Source organism: Tursiops truncatus, chromosome 12 (genome assembly GCF_011762595.2).
Source record: "Tursiops truncatus isolate mTurTru1 chromosome 12, mTurTru1.mat.Y, whole genome shotgun sequence".
Lineage (NCBI taxonomy): Eukaryota > Metazoa > Chordata > Mammalia > Artiodactyla > Delphinidae > Tursiops > Tursiops truncatus.
Genome location: NC_047045.1, coordinates 20,019,539 through 20,038,865, shown reverse-complemented (window position 1 = coordinate 20,038,865; position 19,327 = coordinate 20,019,539). Strand labels below are relative to the sequence as shown.

Sequence of the window (19,327 nt, the reverse complement as noted above, 5' to 3'; positions counted from 1 at the left end):
AAACTTTCTTTAAAATGATCTAGAATTCAGATTCCAACCCCCCCAAAATAGCCATTGTGTTTGTTTCTCTTTCCTTTATCATGTTATTCATAATGCTATCCATCTGTGTAACTTTTAAATTTTGTTTTATGTTCTAAAGTGAAACTTGTTTAATATCTGGGCTTTCTCTTTCTCTTTTCCTTGTGTAATTTCACATGTCTGTTATTGCAGAAGTAGCCTAAGTTTGGATGATTTTCGGTAAGTCTTGAGACAGCATGTGATTCTTTTCTGTATAAATTATCTGTTTAACTCCAACTACTGCCTTTATATCAGGTATTTGGGATATCCTTTTTTTTTTTTTTGGCCACGCCGCACAGCTTGAGGGATCTTAGTTCCTGGACCAGGGATTGAACCTGGGCCAGGGCAGTGAAAGCCTAGAATCCTAACCACTAGGCCACCAGGGAATGCCCTGGGACATCCTTTTAAGATTAACCTCCACTTTTATTCTAGAGGTCTCCTTTTTGAAATAGCATTGTATATGTCATCAGAAAATTAAAATGTCAGCATAAAAATAAAGTGAAAAATCCAGTATTTAGCTTTTTAAGGCTGTTGACTCATTCTTTGTTGTTGTTGTTATTGATCTTGCTAAATTTCTTTTAGAATTATTTGTGTTTAAAGAACTTTCTTTAAGCAAGAAGTACAATATTTCAGTATTTCTGGGTGTAATCACAAGTGAAATATTTAAAAAATATGTCATTTCAAAAAGCCCAACTGTTTTATAATCTAGGTCTACTAGCATAATCTATCTAGATCCTAGAGATTTTAATAATATTTTGTTAAGATTTTCATATTTTTTTTCAGAAAAATTTCTTCTCTCATAGAAAGTTATATTTATAATCCTGGATTTTTTAAAAACACTAATTGCATGCTTGTTTAAGTAAAACAATATTCTAGTTTAAGTATCCTTTTTACTACTACTACTTACTATTAGAGTTTTTCCAGTTTTAAAATAAGTTTGATTTACTCCTTGAACATGTATAAAATGCACATATCACTAATATACTGGTGCATTTGACACTTCATCAATTTACTTTTATTTCTGTAACTGTTGCATTATTATTATTATTATTATTTTATTTATTTTTTTTTTGCGGTACGCGGGCCTCTCACTGTTGTGGCCTCTCCCGTTGCGGAGCACAGGCTCCGGACGCACAGGCTCCGGACGCACAGGCTCAGCGGCCATGGCTCATGGGCCCAGCTACTCCGCGGCATGTGGGATCTTCCCGGACCGGGGCACGAACCCGTGTCCCCTACATCGGCAGGCGGACTCTCAACCACTGTGCCACCAGGGAAGCCCTGTTGCATTATTTTTATAAATACGTTTTCTTATAGGAATAATAGCTATTCGTTAAGTTAGGCCTTCAACACCAATCTCCTTGAATTTTAAAATGGTCATTTTTCTTTGGACATCTGTCGTAAGGGCAGTATTACATAGTGAGTTTTAAATTGGATAAAAGTTATGTTTTTATTTGTTGAAACATGAGGCAATAATAAGTAGGCTGTAGGGGAGGAAATTTTTGCTGCTTTTTTTGTTGTTGCTTTTAGAAATTCACTTTTGAAAAAAATTACAAAACCATTATTTAATATATATGGCAGAGCAAGCTTCTTCCTTAGGCTACATTTGCTTTTATCTTTATGTTCATTGCTAACCCTTCCCTTTGGCATTTTATTTTTTCTTGTTATTATTTTGAAGTTATATATGGTGTATTTTATACTTCATTCTTCTTTTGAGTATTTATATGATTATAAAGTTGAAGAAAATTTTCAGAATTTTTTTGTTTTTCCATCTAAAAATAAAGTACTGAGAAGGTCATTGTTTTGTTTTGTTTTTTTCCTGTTACACTGTGCTTTTTTAGCAGTACAGTACAGTTTGAATAGGATAGTCTATTTTGAACGTTGGTCTAACCACATTTTTAATTTATTTCAAAAAATGTATGGCAGTAAGAAATATGCACCACTAGGGGGCTCTCATCTTTTATTCTTTTTAGTTCAGTTAATGTTTTAAGGTTAAATAGTAGGTAAATTTCAAATGTTTGTTAATAAATATTGTCCCATTAATTCATCCCCTCAAATTTAAACTTTAAATGTTCTGTCACTTTTGGCTATAGAGATGTTGAGACAGTCTATGACTGAGAACTCCAAAAAGTTATGTTTAGCTATACCTTCAGTTTACCCTTTTTGCAACCATTTTTATTATTGTTTACAGTAAACTGGACCGTTGTGATAATGTAATAATTTACTGTGTTCTTGATACATTTTTGTTTAATATTTAGGAGCACACAGAAGAGAGGAGAATCATTTGGAATTAGCCGAATAGGTAGCAAAATTAAAGGAGTCTTCAAGAGCACCACAATGGAGGGAGCTATGTTGCCTAATTATGGCTTAGCTGAAGGTGAAGATGACTTTGTAAGTAAAAATTCTTCAGTTTGTTGTATGTATAATTTCAGACTTAATGTGGCATAAAAAATTGGTTATGCTTGTTATTTTCCCTTTTCTTAATCTTAACTTCTTACTTCAGATTTTGTTTATGTTTCCCATTCTTTCACTAGTCATTATAGTTTCATGGTGCTAATCTAATTTTTTAAATTCCTGAGCACTAAGTTATTGCTTACTATGGCCAGATGGTTTCTGTTAAGCTGATATACTGCTAAATAGTCAAACAATTTACCACGTTTTGATTAAGCTTTTACTTCATATCCTGATCTTATCTCTTTCTAAACACATGGCCAGGCACACGGAGTTGTGTTAATCGATGTCTGACCTAACCCCTTGATATTCAGACTGTGATCTGTGGACCAGCAGCATCAGCATTACCTGGGAGCTTGTTATCAGTACAGAATCTCAGGCTTCATCCTAGACCTGCTGAATCATAATTTACATTTTAACAAGATCCCAGATTTATAAGCACATTATACCCTCCATGCTATTTTATTTCTCTGTCTTTTCACATGTTGTTTTGCTTGAAATGCCTTTTTCCCCCCTTTATTTACCTAGAAAATTCATACTTATCTTTCAGAATCTAGTTTCTTCCCATAAGCCCCTACCTGAGTCCCCAAGCAGAATTGAACATTCCCTCCTTTTTTTGCTTCTGTTAGATCATATGTTAAAACATGTACCACGTTGTGTTTGAAATTACGATTTTTTTTTTTTTTGGCTGCGCAGCAGGACTTGTGGGATCTTAGTTCCCCCACCAGGGATCGAACCCGGGCCCTGGCAGTGAAAGCTCTGAGTCCTAACCACTGGACTTCCAGGGAATTCCCTGAAATTACGATTTAATTTATGTGTTTGAAAGTATGTTTATGATTGTCTTTCCTACCAATTAAGGAGTTCTATAAAGGCAGATATTATCTCATTTGTACTTTGCATTTGTTTAAAAAATCTTTATTGAATAGACATCCTGGGTCTTCATTTTGCCTTTTAATGTCTCAGCACTGGAGATAAAAAGATGATTAAGACCTAAACTTTGCTCTTAAGAAATTTACTATCCTGGGTATAAAAGGGATGAATATTAGTGATTGGATTGGTAATGACCAAGAAGAAGGAAGTGGGGAGGGAAGAGTAAATAAACCTATTTTTCCTCTTTACCCCTTCCTTTCAGCCTTTGTCCCTTTGCACTGATAAATTGTTAAAAAGATTCATTGCTTCTTCACAATAATTTTAATGGAAGAAAAACTTATTTAATCCTTTTTTTTCTTTTTAGATAATCCAAATACAGCATTCTTTTCATGCCCATATTTTCCTTAAAAGTATGGGTAGAAGAAAGACAGTAGACCAGAGGAGGGAGTCTTTTAAAAAAAACAATGTTTATGTTTTTAGATTTTAAGCATCTCAATTTTTTAATAGTATAGAAAAATAGAAAAAAATTTAAAATACCACCAGTAATTCTGCCACCCAATAACTACTTCTATTAACATTCTTGTGATTCTGTTTTTTAAAAATATCTTTCCCCTTCCCACCCCCATAAATTAGGCTATATGTAGATTGCTATCCTGATCTCTGCCCACTTAATATAACAAAATATAACTTAAATATAACTTAATATAACAAAAGCATTTACCCATGTTATTGTGAACTCGAAACATAATTTTTATGGGGAAAGATGTACTTTTTCTTTTTTGTTCTTCCCAATTACTTGAAATACAAGCTATAGTTTTGCTTCAGGAATAGGAGGCTTTTTTTTTTTTTTTTTGGTCTGCACAGGCTCTAGGCGCGTGGGCTTCAGTAGTTGTGGCTTGCGGGCTCTAGAGTGCAGGCTCAGTAGTCGTGGCACATGGGCTTAGTTGCTCTGTGGCATGTGGGATCTTCTGGACCAGGGATCGAACCCTTGTCCCCTGCATTGGCAGGTGGATTCTTTTTTTTTTTTTTTTTTTTGGTATGAAAAAAGGTATACCTATTTCTTTCTTTTTTTTTTTTTTTAACATCTTTATTGGGGTACAATTGCTTTACAATGGTGTGTTAGTTTCTGCTCCATAACAAAGTGAATCAGTCATACATAAACATATGTTCCCATATGTCTTCCCTCTTGCGTCTCCCTCCCTCCCACCCTCCCTATCCCACCCCTCCAGGCTGTCACAAAGCACCGAGCCAATATCCCTGTGCCATGCGGCTGCTTCCCACTAGCTATCTACCTTACTACGTTTGTTAGTGTGTATATGCCCATAACTCTCTCTCGCCCTGTCACAGCTCACCCTTCCCCCTCCCCATAACCTCAAGTCCGTTCTCTAGGAGGTCTGCGTCTTTATTCCTGCTTTACCCCTAGGTTCTTCATGACATTTTTTTTCTTAAATTCCATATATATGTGTTAGCATACGGTATTTGTCTTTTTCTTTCTGACTTACTTCACTCTGTATGACAGACTCTAGGTCTATCCACCTCATTACAAATAGCTCAATTTCGTTTCTTTTTATGGCTGAATAATATTCCATTGTATATATGTGCCACATCTTCTTTATCCATTCATCCGATGATGGGCACTTAGGTTGTTTCCATCTCCGGGCTATTGTAAATAGAGCTGCAATGAACATTTTGGTACATGACTCTTTTTGAATTTTGGTTTTCTCAGGGTATATGCCCAGTAGTGGGATTGCTGGGTCATATGGTAGTTCTATTTGTAGTTTTTTCAGGAACCTCCATACTGTTCTCCATAGTGGCTGAACCAATTCACATTCCCAGCAGCAGTGCAAGAGTGTTCCCTTTTCTCCACACCCTCTCCAGCATTTATTGTTTCTAGATTTTTTGATGATGGCCATTCTGACTGGTGTGAGATGATATCTCATTGTAGTTTTGATTTGCATTTCTCTAATGATTAATGATGTTGAGCATTCTTTCATGTGTTTGTTGGCAGTCTGTATATCTTCTTTGGAGAAATGTCTTTTTAGGTCTTCTGCCCATTTTTGGATTGGGTTGTTTGTTTTCTTGTTATTGAGCTGCATGAGCTGCTTGTAAATTTTGGAGATTAATCCTTTGTCGGTTGCTTCATTTGCAAATATTTTCTTGCATTCTGAGAGTTGTCTTTTGGTCTTGTTTATGGTTTCCTTTGCTGTGCAAAAGCTTTGAAGTTTCATTAGGTCCCATTTGTTTATTTTTGTTTTTATTTCCATTACTCTAGGAGGTGGGTCAGAAAGGATCTTGCTGTGATTTATGTCATAGAGTGTTCTGCCTATGTTTTCCTCTAAGAGTTTGATAGTTTCTGGCCTTACATTTAGGTCTTTAATCCATTTTGAACTTATTTTTGTGTATGGTGTTAGGGAGTGATCTAATCTCATACTTTTACATGTACCTGTCCAGTTTTCCCAGCACCACTTATTGAAGAGGCTGTCCTTTCTCCACTGTACATTACTGCCACCTTTATCAAAGATAAGGTGTCTATATGTGCATGGGTTTATCTCTGGGCTTTCTATCCTGTTCCATTGATCTATCTTTCTGTTTTTGTGCCAGTACCATAGGCAGGTGGATTCTTAACCACTGCGCCACCAGGCAAATCCAGGAGGCTATCTTTAAAAAGCTAAGAAAGTTTGTTCTGTTTTGTAGTGGCCCAAGGAGGAAGGAAATTCTTTATTGGTCTTTATTTACTTATTTTTTATTGAAGTATAATTTTTTGTTTAACTTTTAATGGAGTATAGTTGATTTACAATGTTGTGTTAGTTCCAGGTGTACAGCAAAGCGAATCAGTCATACATATACACATATACACTCTTTTTTTTTTTTTTAGATTCTTCTCCCATATAGGCTATTACATAGTGTTGAATAGAGTTCCCTGTGCTATACAGCAGGTTCTTATTAGTTATCTATTTTATATATAGTAGTGTGTATACGTCAGTCTATCTCCCAATTTACCCCCCACCTTACCCCGTTAACCATAAGTTTGTTTTCTGCATCTGTGACTCTACTTCTGTTTTGTAAATAAGTTCATTTGTATGCTTTTTTTTTTAGATTCCACATATAAGCGATATCATGAGATATTTGTCTTTCTGTGTCTGACTTACTTCACTCAGTATGACAATCTCTGGGTCCATCCACGTTGTTGCAAATGGCATTATTTTTTCTTTTTATGGCTGAGTAATATTCCATTGTATATATGTACCACATCTTCTTTTATCCATTCCTCTGTTGATGGACACTTAGGTTGCTTCCATGTCCTGGCTATTGTAAATAGTGCTGCAATGAACATTGGGGTGCATGTATCTTTTTGAATTATAGTTTCCTCTGGGTATATGCTTAAGAGTGGGATTGCTGGGTCATATGGTAGTTCTAATTTTAGTTTTTTAAGGAACCTCCATACTGTTCTCCATAATGGCTGTACGAATTTACATTCCTACCAACAGCGTAGGAGGGTTCCCTTTTCTCCACACCCTTCCAGCATTTATTGTTTGTAGATTTTTTTTTTTAATTTTTAAATTTATTTTTGGCTGCATTGGGTCGTCACTGTGTGCAGGCTTCCTCTAGTTGCAGCAAGCAGGGGCTGCTCTTCGTTGCAGTGTGCGGGTTTCTCACCACAGTGGCTTCTCTTGTTGCAGAGCACAGGCTCTAGGCGTGCGGGCTTCAGTAGTTGTGGCTCGTGGTCTCTAGAACATAGGCTCAGTAGTTGTGGCACACAGGCTTAGTTGCTCCACGGCATGTGGGATCTTCCTGGACCAGGGATTGAACCTGTGTCCCCTGCGTTGGCAGGCAGATTCTTAGCCACCGAGCCACCAGGGAAGTCTTGTTTGTTGATTTTTTGATGATGGTCATTCTCTCTGGTGTGCGGTGATACCTCATTGTAGTTTTGATTTGCATTTCTCTAATAGTGATGTTGAGCATCTTTTCATGTGCTTTTTGGCCATCTGTATGTCTTCTTTGGAGAAATGTCTATTTAGATCTGCCCATTTTTTGAATGGGTTATTTATTTTTTTGATATTGAGCTGCATGAGCTGTTTGTATATTTTGGAGATTAATCCCTTGCCAGTTGCTTCATTTGCAAATATTTTCTCCCATTCTAAGGGTTGTCTTGGAAATTCTTGATTGGAAGCAAAGATAGTAATAATGGAAAGTAGGGTAAGAGGGCAAACTAATTGTTAGTACTCTGAAGAGAAAAGACAGGAGGTGGCTAGGGTGTTAAACCAGACCAAGATAGTCCCACTTAGGATTTGGGGGTACTGTGCTAGTTCTAAACTGTGGGACCTCGGGGAAATCTCCTTTGCCTTGTTTAGGAAGTGTATGGGAAAGGAAATTGCCAGTCTCACTGCCAGGGCTAAAGTGGTATGTGATCCAAAATTGAGACCTGGAAGATTTTTATTTTTTTAGAAAAGGATCAACTTGACATGATCATTTGGTAGCAGTGCCTCCTTGCTATGTGACCTTGGGTAAATTGCTTAATTTTATTTTGATTTAACTTCCTCACATGTGAAATGGGGATAATAGTATCTAGCTTGTATATGGGTGTTGTGAGGAGTAATAAGTGATATATATGAAGCACTTGGGACAGTGCCCAGCACACAGTAAGTGCAGTAAGTACTATACAGTGTTATAATACCATCAGATAAATTATAAGTTAAATTGGCATATGTATACTGGCCTGGGAACCAAAGTCTTCTATGTAAGGTTGGGTCTGTCTGAAAATGCATTTCTGTCCAAGTTCAGAACTGATTCACAGATAAACTTCTGGAACGTAATACGCCCATTGGTATATTGGCAGTTATCCCCAACATAGGAAAGGCTAATAATGAGTTAAATTATAGTATTTCTCAAGGAAATAGGGGGACATCTCTTTGCCTTTTATCCTCTGCCTGTTTTATTCCCTGTCTTCTTTGTAGCGGGAACATCTGTTTGAAAATGAGAAAGCACTTGGTTTTCCTTTTTATAAAATTTTGGTTATATATTTTTAAATAATATTAAAGGAATCCCTGAAAATTCTTGAAGAAATATTGCCCTAGAGATTTTTCATTTACTTTTTTGATATAAACACCATTTAAATGGTAGCAGTAATAAAATATTAAACTTTGTTCTTTGTCTTTTATTGATATTTTTATGTTAAGAATTTTCTATTTTGTTTCTTAGATTGATTTTTATTTAAGAATGTCCCATTTCTTGGCTTTTAGTCAGCTTGTTAAACAAATTTTCTATCATTTTATGATTCATTTTATCATTTCTCGTCAAAAGCCAAGTCTGTTAACAAAATTACAGTTGTAATAACCATGGAAAATGCTGCCCTGTACCTCAGATTCCAAGCAGTGGAGTGGGTGTTTCCCTCACACATCCTTCTCTGTTTTTCTTCCAGGTTTGTAAGGAGATAGATAGCCTTGTCCCCAAAAGGCAAGAACTAACACTTATCGTCTGTTTTTACAGTTTCATTGTTTTAGGCCTGGAAGACATTTTTGTTTTCAACAGAGCATTAAGAAGTCTTCCTAAGATTCTTAACAGTCTTATTAGGGGTGACAGAAAGCCATTTTAGGACAGGAACAGAAAAAGGGATAATTGCCAAGGGACTTAGTGGGGGAGGAAAAGAATTCACTTAGAAGAGAGTTGGCTACCAGGTGTGGGAAGAGAGTAGAATGGAGAGTGAAGGTAGGGTGCTAGAATTTTGGAAAGAAATACCTCTTCTCTACTGGTTTGCTCTGACTAGACTGTTCAGAATTCTCTTAAGCGCTACAACCTTTGACTCATTTCCTTAAAAAAGTGTGTTCAAGATGGTTGTGTTTTATCTGTAAAATTTTGCCCCCTTTAACATGAATCAGAGATGTCTAGGTGACCAGGTGTTATAATGTGCCAATTCAGAGATTCTTTTCCGATTTAGTGAAGACAGACATTTTTTTCCCCTTCTATCTGCATGTTTATTTCTAGAACATGTTTAACACTGTTTTTTTAAAATAATTGTTCTTCAAGTAATATTTTAAAGAATATTTATTTTAAATATTTATATTATTAAAATTTTAGAAGCTAGGAGATGAAAAAACAATCTTAATTATATAGAGGTGGGTCCCTTTCAGACCTTTTTTCTAATTTTATATTATCTAATGCTGCAGTGAATATATTTATACTTGTGCCTTTTTCACAGTTTAAAAAAATTTGTCTAAAATAAATGCTTGTGTTAGAATAAGTTGCCAGAAATGGAATTAACTTGGTTGAAACTGTTTTATGGCTTCTTATATTGATAAATGTATATGGGCAAAACACTTTCTAAAAGGATCGTACAGGTATATCTTGTAACCAACAATATATTGCATATCCAGTTTATCTGTGCAGTTTCCATCAGTGGCTGTTATAAAATTTTACATTCCTAAATGAAAGATATCAGTACAGTAATTTCTACTTCTTATTATCAGAGTTAAATATTTTTCTGTATTTGTGTATTTTTAATATCTTTTCCAGTAATTGCTGAAGTGTCTTATATTCTGTTGAATTTTCATATATTGGTGATGCAACAAAACCTGGAGTTGATGCTAGTAACTTGTTAGTTTTATATCCTTAACCTTTTCAGTAGAAAATTTGATATCACTTAATTTCAAAAGTATTAAAAAATTATAGACTTTATATGGGCATATTACTTTGTAGTTACATCTCATATGCTACAGGTATAAAGGTCCTGGAAGTATTAATTTTTTTTTCTGATGATTTTTTTTACAGATTGAAGAAGGTATTGTTGTAATGGAAGATGATTCTCCAGTGGAAGCTGTGAACACACCTAATACTCCTCGAAACCTTGCTGCATGGAAAATTAGCATTCCATATGTAGACTTTTTTGAAGATACCTCCTCTGAAAGGAAGGAGAAAAAGGAGAGAATACCAGTGTTTTGTATTGATGTTGAAAGAAATGATAGAAGAGCAGGTATTAATATTATTAATGCATATAGCACTAATCAGGTATTAAAATGATTAAGACAGCATTTCTCCCCCTCCATTGTTGTGGGCTAATAATAATTGGTAAAAATATGATCAAACACAACTTTACAAGTTTTCTTTATGTTTTGCTGTCTTTTTTCTTTTGGTTATTTCATCCGTGTGTTACAGTCGAGACAGGGGTAAACAGCATCCACAGCAGGATAAATATTCGCCACCCTGGGCTTTGTCCAAGAGAGTGGGCAGTCTGTATAAGCAAAAACACATCAAAGTTGTGCACATTTTGGGAATGATGAGCAGAAAAATAAAGTTGACCTCAGGAAGAAGGGACAGTCTGTGAGGAAAGAAGGAAAAAGTGGCAGGGTTAGGAAACGGTTTCGAGAGAGGAGTGACGAAGTGATAAGATGAAGGTCAGTGCTAATGATTCCCCTTATTTATTTTTCAAAAAGTATTAGGTGTTTGATTTTTCTCAGAAGCTGATCCTGTTTCATGCATAGGAACATAAAGTATAGGAATGGGGAAGGAAGAATGCTCAGAGTAGCTAGCAATGATATTCCCTATTGTAGTTAAATACCAGGCAGGATCTTGTTCTCTTCAGTTCTGAGTCACTGCTACTGGATTTTGCTGTAACTTCTGTTTGGTCTTGCTAGATGCTGTTCTATCTCATCATTTTAATAAGTATACAGACAAACCTTTGTCGATATTAGAGTTTCATTTCAGTTTCAAACACAGTCACTTACGTCTTTTGTCTGCTGTTTCTGCTGATAGGAATTTTAAGTGTTAAAAAGAATTTGGAAAGGAATACCCTAGTTAACTTCTGGATTCAATTCTTTGCTGTGCCTAGTACTTAAAATCTGGCTTTTCTCTCAGTGTTCTTGGCTCTCAGAAAATTATTTAAAATGTTTGACTATTCAGATATAAATCCCTATCAATATAAATAAATTGCTTTTTATTGAGGTATAATTGACATACATTATTACATTAGTTTTAGGTACAATATAGTGATTCAGTATAGTGATTCTGCATTTGGATACACTGCAAAATGATCACCACAATAAGTCTGGTTACCGTCCTTCACCATACAAAGTTAATACAATATTATTGACTGTGTTCCCCATGCTGTACTTTATATCCCTATGACTTATTTATTTTATAACTGGAAGTTTGTACTACTTGATCACCTTCACCCATTTTGTCCTTCTCTGGCAGCCACCTGTCTGATCCCTGTATGAGTCTGCATTTTGTTTTGGTTTGTTTGTTTTGTTTTTTAGATTCCATGTATAAGTGAAATCATGTGCTATTTGTCTTTCTTTGACTTATTTCATTCAGCTTAATACCCTCAAGGTCCATCCATGTTGTTACAAATGGCAAGATTTCATTCTTTTTAAATGGCTGAGTAGTATTCCATTGTATACATATACCACACTTTCTCTATCCATTCATCTGTTGATGGACATTTAGGTTGTTTCCATGTCTTGTTTATTGCAAATAATGCTGCAGTGAATATAGGAGTGCATATATCTTTTCGAATTAGTGTTTTTTTGGATAGATACCCGGCAGTGGAATTGTTGGATGATATGGTAAATCTGTTTGTAATTTTTTGAGGAACTTCCATACTGTTTTCCATAGTGACTGCACCAATTTACATTCCCACCAGCAGTACACAAGGGTTCCCTTCTTACCACATCCTCATCAACACTTGTTATTTCTTGTCTTTTTCACAGTGGCCATTCTGACAGGTGTGAGGTGGTATCTCATTGTGGTTTTGATTTGCATTTCCTTGATGATTAGTGATGTTGAGCGTCTTATCATGTGTCTGTTTAGCCATCTATATGTATTCTTTGGAAAAATGTCTATTCAGATCATCTGTCCATTTTTTAATAGGTGTTTTTGTTATTGAATTGTGTGAGTTCTTTATGTATATGGGATATCAAGCCCTTATTAGATTATATGCTTTGCAAATACCTTCTCCCATTCAGTAGATTGCCTTTTTGTATTGTTGATGGTTTCCTTCACTGTGCAAAATCTTTTTGTTTGATGTAGTCCCATTTGTTTATTTTTGCTTTGTTTCCCTTGCCTTTAGAGTCAGATGAAAACAAAAAAATCACTAAAACCAATGTCAGGGAGCTTGCCACCTGTGTTTTCTTCTAGGAGTTTTATGGTTTCAAGTCTTTCATGCAAATCTTTCATTTATTTTCAGTTAATTTTTTTACATGGTGTAAGATAGTGGTCCAGTTTCATTCTTTTGCATGTAGCTGTTCAGTTTTCCCAACACCATTTATTAATTTTAATTTTAGTTTATAAAATTTTTTAAAAAATTTATTTATTAATTTTTGGCTGCATTGGATCTTTGTTGCTGCACGCGGGCTTTCTCTAGTTGCAGCGAGCAGGGGCTAACTCTTTGTTGCGGTGTGCGGGCTTCTCATTGTGGTGGCTTTTCTTGTTGTGGAGCACGGGCTCTAGGAGCACGGGCTTCAGTAGTTGTGGTGCACAGGCTCAGTAGTTGTGGCTCACAGGCTCTGGAGCTCAGGCTCAGTAGTTGTGGCACATGGGCTTAGTTGCTCCACTACATGTGGGATCTTCCTGGACCAGGGATCAAACCCATGTCCCCTGAATTGGCAGGCGTATTCTTAACCACTGAGCCACCAGGGAAGCCCTAATTTTATTTATTTATTTATTTATTTGACCGCGCCGGATCTTGGTTGCAGCACGCGGGATCTTTGCCGCTGTGTGTGGGATCTTCATTGCTGCCTGTGGGATCTTTAGTTGTGGCATGTGGGTTCTTAGTTGCTGCATGTGGGCTCTAGTTCCCTGACCAGGGATCGAACCCAGGCCCCCTGCTTTGGGAGAGTGGAGTCTTAACCCCTGGACCACCAGGTATGTCCCTATTTTTATTTTAATTTTTAAAAATAAGTCACACTGGTGGCGCAGTGTTTAAGAATCTGCCTGCCAATGCAGGGGACATGGGTTCGATCCCTGGTCCAGGAAGATCCCACATGCCGCACAGCAACTAAGCCCATGCTCCACAATTACTGAGCCTGCGAGCCACAACTACTGAGCCTGTGCTCCACAACTACTGATGCCTGTGCGCCTAGAGCCCATGCTGCACAACAAGAGAAGCCACTGCAATGAGAAGCCCACACATTGTAACGAAGAGTAGCCCCTGCTCAACACAGCTAGAGAAAGCCTGCGCACAGCAATGAAGATCCAATGCAGCCAAAAATAAATAAATTAAATAAATAAATTTAAAAAAAAATAAAATAAGCCACCCAGTTTATGGTGTTTTGTTATAGCAGCCTGAGCAGACTAAGACGGTTACAGAAAGGTTGCAAAAAATAGTACAGAAAGTTGTCATACACCCTTTACCCAGCTTCCCCTTGTATTGACATCTTATAAAACCATAGTACAATGATTGAAACCAGGAAATTAGCATTGATGGGATATTCATTTGAATTTCACCAGTTTTCCCACTAATACCCTCTTTCTGGTTCAGGATCCAACCCAGGATCCCACACTGAATTTAGTCTTGTCTCCTTAGTCTCCTATGTTCTGTGATAGTTTCTCAGTCTTCCCTTGTCTTTAATGAACTTGACACTTTTTTAAAGAGTCCTGACTAGTTATTTGTAGAAAACACTTGAGTTTGTTCCTCCACTTGAGTTTGCTGCTCAACAATGTTTACTTATTAAAGGACAGAAGAGGCTCTCCTTTCCCCACTGTATATTCTTGCCTCCATTGTCATAAATTAATTGACCATATATGTGTGGGTTTATTTCTGGGCTCTCTCTTCTGTTCCATTGATCTATATGTCTGTTTTTATGCCAGTACCATACTTGTTTGATTATTATAGGTTTGTAGTACAGTTTAAAATCAGGGAGCATGATACCTCTAGCTTTGTTCTTTTTTCTCAAGATTGTTTTGGCTAATCAAAACTACAATGAGGTGTCACCTCACATCAATCAGAATGGCTATCATCAAAAAATCTACAAACAATAAATGCTGGAGAAGGTGTGGAGAAAAGGGAACCCTCTTGCACTGTTGGTGGGAATGTAAATTGATACAGTCATTTGGAGAACAGTATCGAGGTTCCTTAATAAACTAAAAATAGAACTACCATATGACCCAGCAATCCCACTACTGGGCATATACCCTGAGAAAACCATAATTCAAAAAGAGTCATGTACCACAATGATCGTTGCAGCTCTATTTACAATAGCCAGGACATGGAAGCAACCTAAGTGTCCATCGACAGATGAATGGATAAAGAAGATGTGGCACATATATACAATGGAATATTACTCAGCCATAAAAAGAAATGAAATTGAGTTATTTGTAGTGAGGTGGATGGACCTAGAGTCTGTCATACAGAGTGAAGTAAGTAAGAAAGAGGAAAACAAATACCATATGCTAACACATACATATATAGAATCTAAAAAACAAACAAACAAAAAACACTGGTTATGAAGAACCTAGGGGCAGGACGGGGATAAAGACGCGGAAGTAGAGAATGGACTTGAGGATACGGGGAGGGGGAAGGGTAAGCTGGGACGAAGTGAGAGAGTGGCATGGACTTATATATACTATCAAATGTAAAATAGATAGCTAGTGGGAAGCAGCCGCATAGCACAGGGAGATCACCTCAGTGCTTTTGACCACCTAGAGGCGTGGGATAGGGAGGGTGGGAGGGAGATACAAGAGGGAGGAGATATGGGGATATATGTATATGTATAGCTGATTCACTTTGTTATAAAGCAGAAACTAACACACCATTGTAAAGCAATTATACTCCAATAAAAGTGTTAAAAAAACAATAGACATAGGGATAGTCAAAAAAAAAAAAAGAACTAGAACTTGAAGGTTTGGAAAATTCTCAAACTATCCATATATCATGCTCTGGAAAAAAGCCAAGGGTGTGGCTGAACAATGGTTTGCTGAAGAGATCAGGCATGTGACTCATGGATCAATCATCTCAGCAGAAGCCAGGAATAGAGCTGTGGCTATCCAGGAAAGATCTGTGGAGGACCCTGTTATTTGGAACTCTCTGGGCTTCTTGGACCTGGATGTCTGTTTCCTTCCCCAGGTTAAGGAAGTTTTCAGCCATTATTTCTTCAGATAACTTTTCTGCCCCTTTTTCTCTTCTCCTTTTGGGACCCCTATAATGCGAGTGTTATTTCACTTGATATTATCCTATAGGTCCCATAAGTTATCTTCTTTTTTTTTTTTTTGTGGTACACGGGCCTCTCCCGTTGCAGAGCATGGGCTCCGGACGCGCAGGCTCAGCGGCCGTGGCTCATGGGCCCAGCCGCTCCGCGGCATGTGGGATCTTCCCGGACCGTGTCCCCTGCATCGGCAGGCGGACTCTCAACCACTGCGCCACCAGGGAAGCCCTATTTCCTCATTTTACTTGACTCTGTGCTTCTTTCTATGTATTAGGGGAAACAGCTACCTCTCTCAGTCTTGAAGAGTGGCCTGTGTAGGTGATTAGCCCTCTAATTCAACCTTGCCCTAGGTCTTCTTTGTCTTTTGAACCTTTGTGATTGTCTAAACTGCCTGATTTATTCTTGATATATGCCTGTTATGGAGCATGTGCCAAGACCTAATAGTGTTCCAAGGGGAGGAATCCCGTTTATCGCCTCGTTTCAGGCTGATGGGAAGCCAGACACTTAGGCAGCAGCCTTTAAAGTAGGCAGATATATACAGTCCTGCAGGGCCACAGTCAAAATCCCTACCTGCCTCCATTCCAGGAGATCTGTAGGTGTCCTCGGGGTGCATAGCTGCTTAGACGAGTGTATGAGCTCCTGAGAGTTCTTATTGAGCTGTAGTGAGGCCAAGGGGGTGTGCAGGGATGGTGTCTCCCTGCTTACGTTCTCTGGGTGCTCTTCCTTAGCTCCTAGATGTGTGGAAAATCTGAAGCCTGTCCCTCAGGCTGAAGCTCCAAGCTAAGTAAATAGGCCTTTTTCACAGGAAGACTGGGGGTTTATTTAGTGTGCTGTCTGTGCAGTCCCTGGGGGGCGGTGTGCCTTTCCAGGAACTGTCTTTCCAACTGGTACAGTCCCGTGGAGCTCAGTATTGCCAGCTCCCTTAGCCACCAGGGCCAAGTGATCAAGGGGTGTCCCCTGTGTGGATTGCACACACCTGCTGGCTTCAGCAAGGCAGCTGGTGAGTGTAGGGGGCAGGGCATGCTGGCCAGTGTCAGAAAGGCTGCCTGTGCTTGCAGCTCTCAGCAGTGCAGTGGGAGAGTGCCTTGCCTATGTGAGTGAGCTGGCTTTAGGCGGGGAGAGGAAGAATGCTGCAGCTGCTCGTGCTTGCCAGTCACAGCCCGGGAGCCAGGGAGCGCTGCAACCACTCTGGCTTCAGCAAGGCAGTGGGTTAGTGCTGCAACCACTTACCCCTGCCTATCCAAGCAAGGCTGGGGGGTGCCATTTCCAAGCTTGTCTGCCTGTGCTAGCAGGGTAGGTGGGGAGACAGTAATGGCATCTGCCCCTGCCTGCATCTTGGGAGAGTTTCAGCTGTCCCCTGCCCCTCCAGCATGCTTTTAGATTAGCAAACGAGTTTTCTTACATGTAGTCTAGGCACTTTATTTTCTTTTCTTTTTTTTTTTTTGGTACGCGGGCCTCTGACTGCTGTGGCCTCTCCGGTTGCGGAGCACAGGCTCCGGACGCGCAGGCTCAGTGGCCATGGCTCATGGGCACAGCTGCTCTGCGGCATGTGGGATCTTCCCGCACTGGGGCACGAACCCGCGTCCCCTGCACCGGTAGACGGACTCCCAACCACTGCGCCACCAGGGAAGCCCAAGGCACTTTCTTTTCTTTTTTTTATTGGCTGCACTGTGCAGCTTGTGGGATCTTAGTTCCCTGACCAGGGATCGAACCTATGCCCACTGCAGTGGAAGTGTGGAGTCATAACCACTGGACCTCCAGGGAATTCCCAAGAAATAATAAATTATTAAGACTGGAATAATTTCCAGCTTTGTATACTTAATGTTATAAATAGTGCATTCTTTTAGTAGTAGTTTGTAAAATTGTTTATTTCTCAGTGTGTATTCATTCATTTTGCAGTTGGGCATGAGCCTGAACATTGGTCTGTCTATAGAAGATACCTTGAATTCTATGTACTTGAGTCAAAACTAACAGAATTTCATGGTATGTTGTCCTTTTTGTATAAAACATTACATTTCAGCATTAGCTTTCTTGAAAGCTGTTGAACCAGCTTTCTGAAATTACTTTCTAATTTTAAGTAACTGTACTAAGGAAATGTAACAGTGACACTTGTGTACACTACTAGTGATGATAGGAATGTACTGTTTTTATCTCATTTCTGCTTATTTATATTTTTTAAGTTTTTACAATGCAAATTTATTGCTTTTCAAGCAATAATGATATTAAAATTTAAAAGACAGTGGCAGAGAATTTAAACCAGGCATTTGAGTTGCTCTTTTCTTTTGCCATCATCTTCTGTGGTAAACATGTTTCTATGTAACATGACAAATGTTTTGATTTAGCTCTTAGATTTCGATATGGAAAAAAAACCTTGTAGTTGTGTGTTTCTTTTAAGGGTAGATCAATCAGAAAAGCAGAGCACTCTTTTCAGTCTTCCTCTCATCTCTCAGTCTCTCTTATCTGTCCATTTATTTTAGTTAATATTAGGTTTATAGTCATGAAGTATTTCTAGTCATTTTGTATGTAAATTGCTGAGCTTGAATTGTGTATTCTGAATCTTTTGATTTTAGAAAAGTTCTGTGGAGTGTCCCCTGATCCAAATTCAGGTTGGTTTTGAATTGTAAAGGGCAGGAAAACTTCTCTACTCTGCTATAAGAACGAAGCCCACAATAAGGAGATTATAGAAAGATAAAAAATACAAGGTCCCACAAATCTACTTTTTTGTCTAGATTTTGAGTTTGTACTTGTCCTTAAATGGTTTTCTCTTTGCCTTTGCCAGTCTGGTACAATGCCATCCTTGTCTTGGTCTTTCTCTGAGACTTTTCCTTTTGATTTAGAGTTGAGAAAAGATCATTTATCTCCGTAATTTAAAATCCTGGACCAATCAAAGTTGGTTGGATTCCCAACAGTATTTTTCCTTTTTGGTACTAAAATGTCCAAAGTTGGCCCTGTCTGAGAAAACATGTCCATGGTTTTTAAATTTTGTTTTTAAGCTTATATAGCATTGGCAAAATGCTGCCATTTTCTCCGTGAGAGAGTAGGTATTTCTTCAGTAAGATTTTGTCTAATAGAATCCCACCAATTTCAAAATAATCTCATGATAAGTTTTTGAAACTTTTTTACTAGTATAGAAGGCTAAATAAATCTGTGTCAATGAAGGGTGGTGATATTTTGGATATCAGTAGAGTCAAGTTCTTTGGTCTGGTCTTCTGACTTTTGAAGCTCTCTGATTTTGTCAAAATTATATAAAGGATAATGCCACATCTCTACAAGGCAGCACTGGGAATCTGAAGTTGCCATAGTAAATTATAAATTAGGTTTAAAAAATAATAGCAGAACACAGTAATAACTTTCATATATATTAATTTCAGGTACATTTCCTGATGCCCAGCTTCCTTCCAAGAGGATCATTGGCCCAAAAAATTATGAGTTCTTAAAGTCTAAGAGAGAAGAGTTTCAGGAGTATCTACAGGTACAGCTCCAACTTAATTTAAAACATCCTCTAATTTGTCTCCTTTTCTCTTGTACATACATATGTGCTGTGTCTTACAATACCTGTCAATGTGGATTTCTAGAATCCTTTATTAAAAAAATTTTTTCCCATGTGGAAATGAGTTATTGTCAAGAGTACTTTTTAAAAGAAATTTGATAACCAGTGAAATACCATATATTTTCTCGGAGGAAAAAATGTCTTGTATTGGGCATAGTTTAAAACTTTTGATGTGGGAAGTTAGAGAGAGAAAAAGAGAGTGAGAGAGAGAGGAAGAAAAAACTTTTGATGTAAAACATTAAATGCATTCTAAGAATACTGGGTTGTT

The 19,327-nt window shown here is 37.8% G+C and overlaps 1 protein-coding gene across 9 annotated transcripts in view; it reads left to right on the top strand.

Annotated features, from left to right (window-relative positions):
• The window catches only part of SNX14 (sorting nexin 14), a 68,795-nt gene that overhangs the window by 37,590 nt on the left and 11,878 nt on the right, over window positions 1-19,327 (top strand). For 7 of the 9 annotated variants that reach the window (XM_019929388.3, XM_019929387.3, XM_073789394.1 and 4 more), the window contains exons 16-20: window positions 211-237; window positions 2,313-2,445; window positions 10,141-10,342; window positions 17,409-17,492; window positions 18,881-18,981. In XM_019929388.3, the coding sequence (XP_019784947.1) occupies window positions 211-237; window positions 2,313-2,445; window positions 10,141-10,342; window positions 17,409-17,492; window positions 18,881-18,981 (547 nt within the window). The remainder of the gene's footprint in view (window positions 1-210; window positions 238-2,312; window positions 2,446-10,140; window positions 10,343-17,408; window positions 17,493-18,880; window positions 18,982-19,327) is intronic. The other 2 variants (XM_033867535.2, XM_019929385.3) reach the window with 1 other exon arrangement.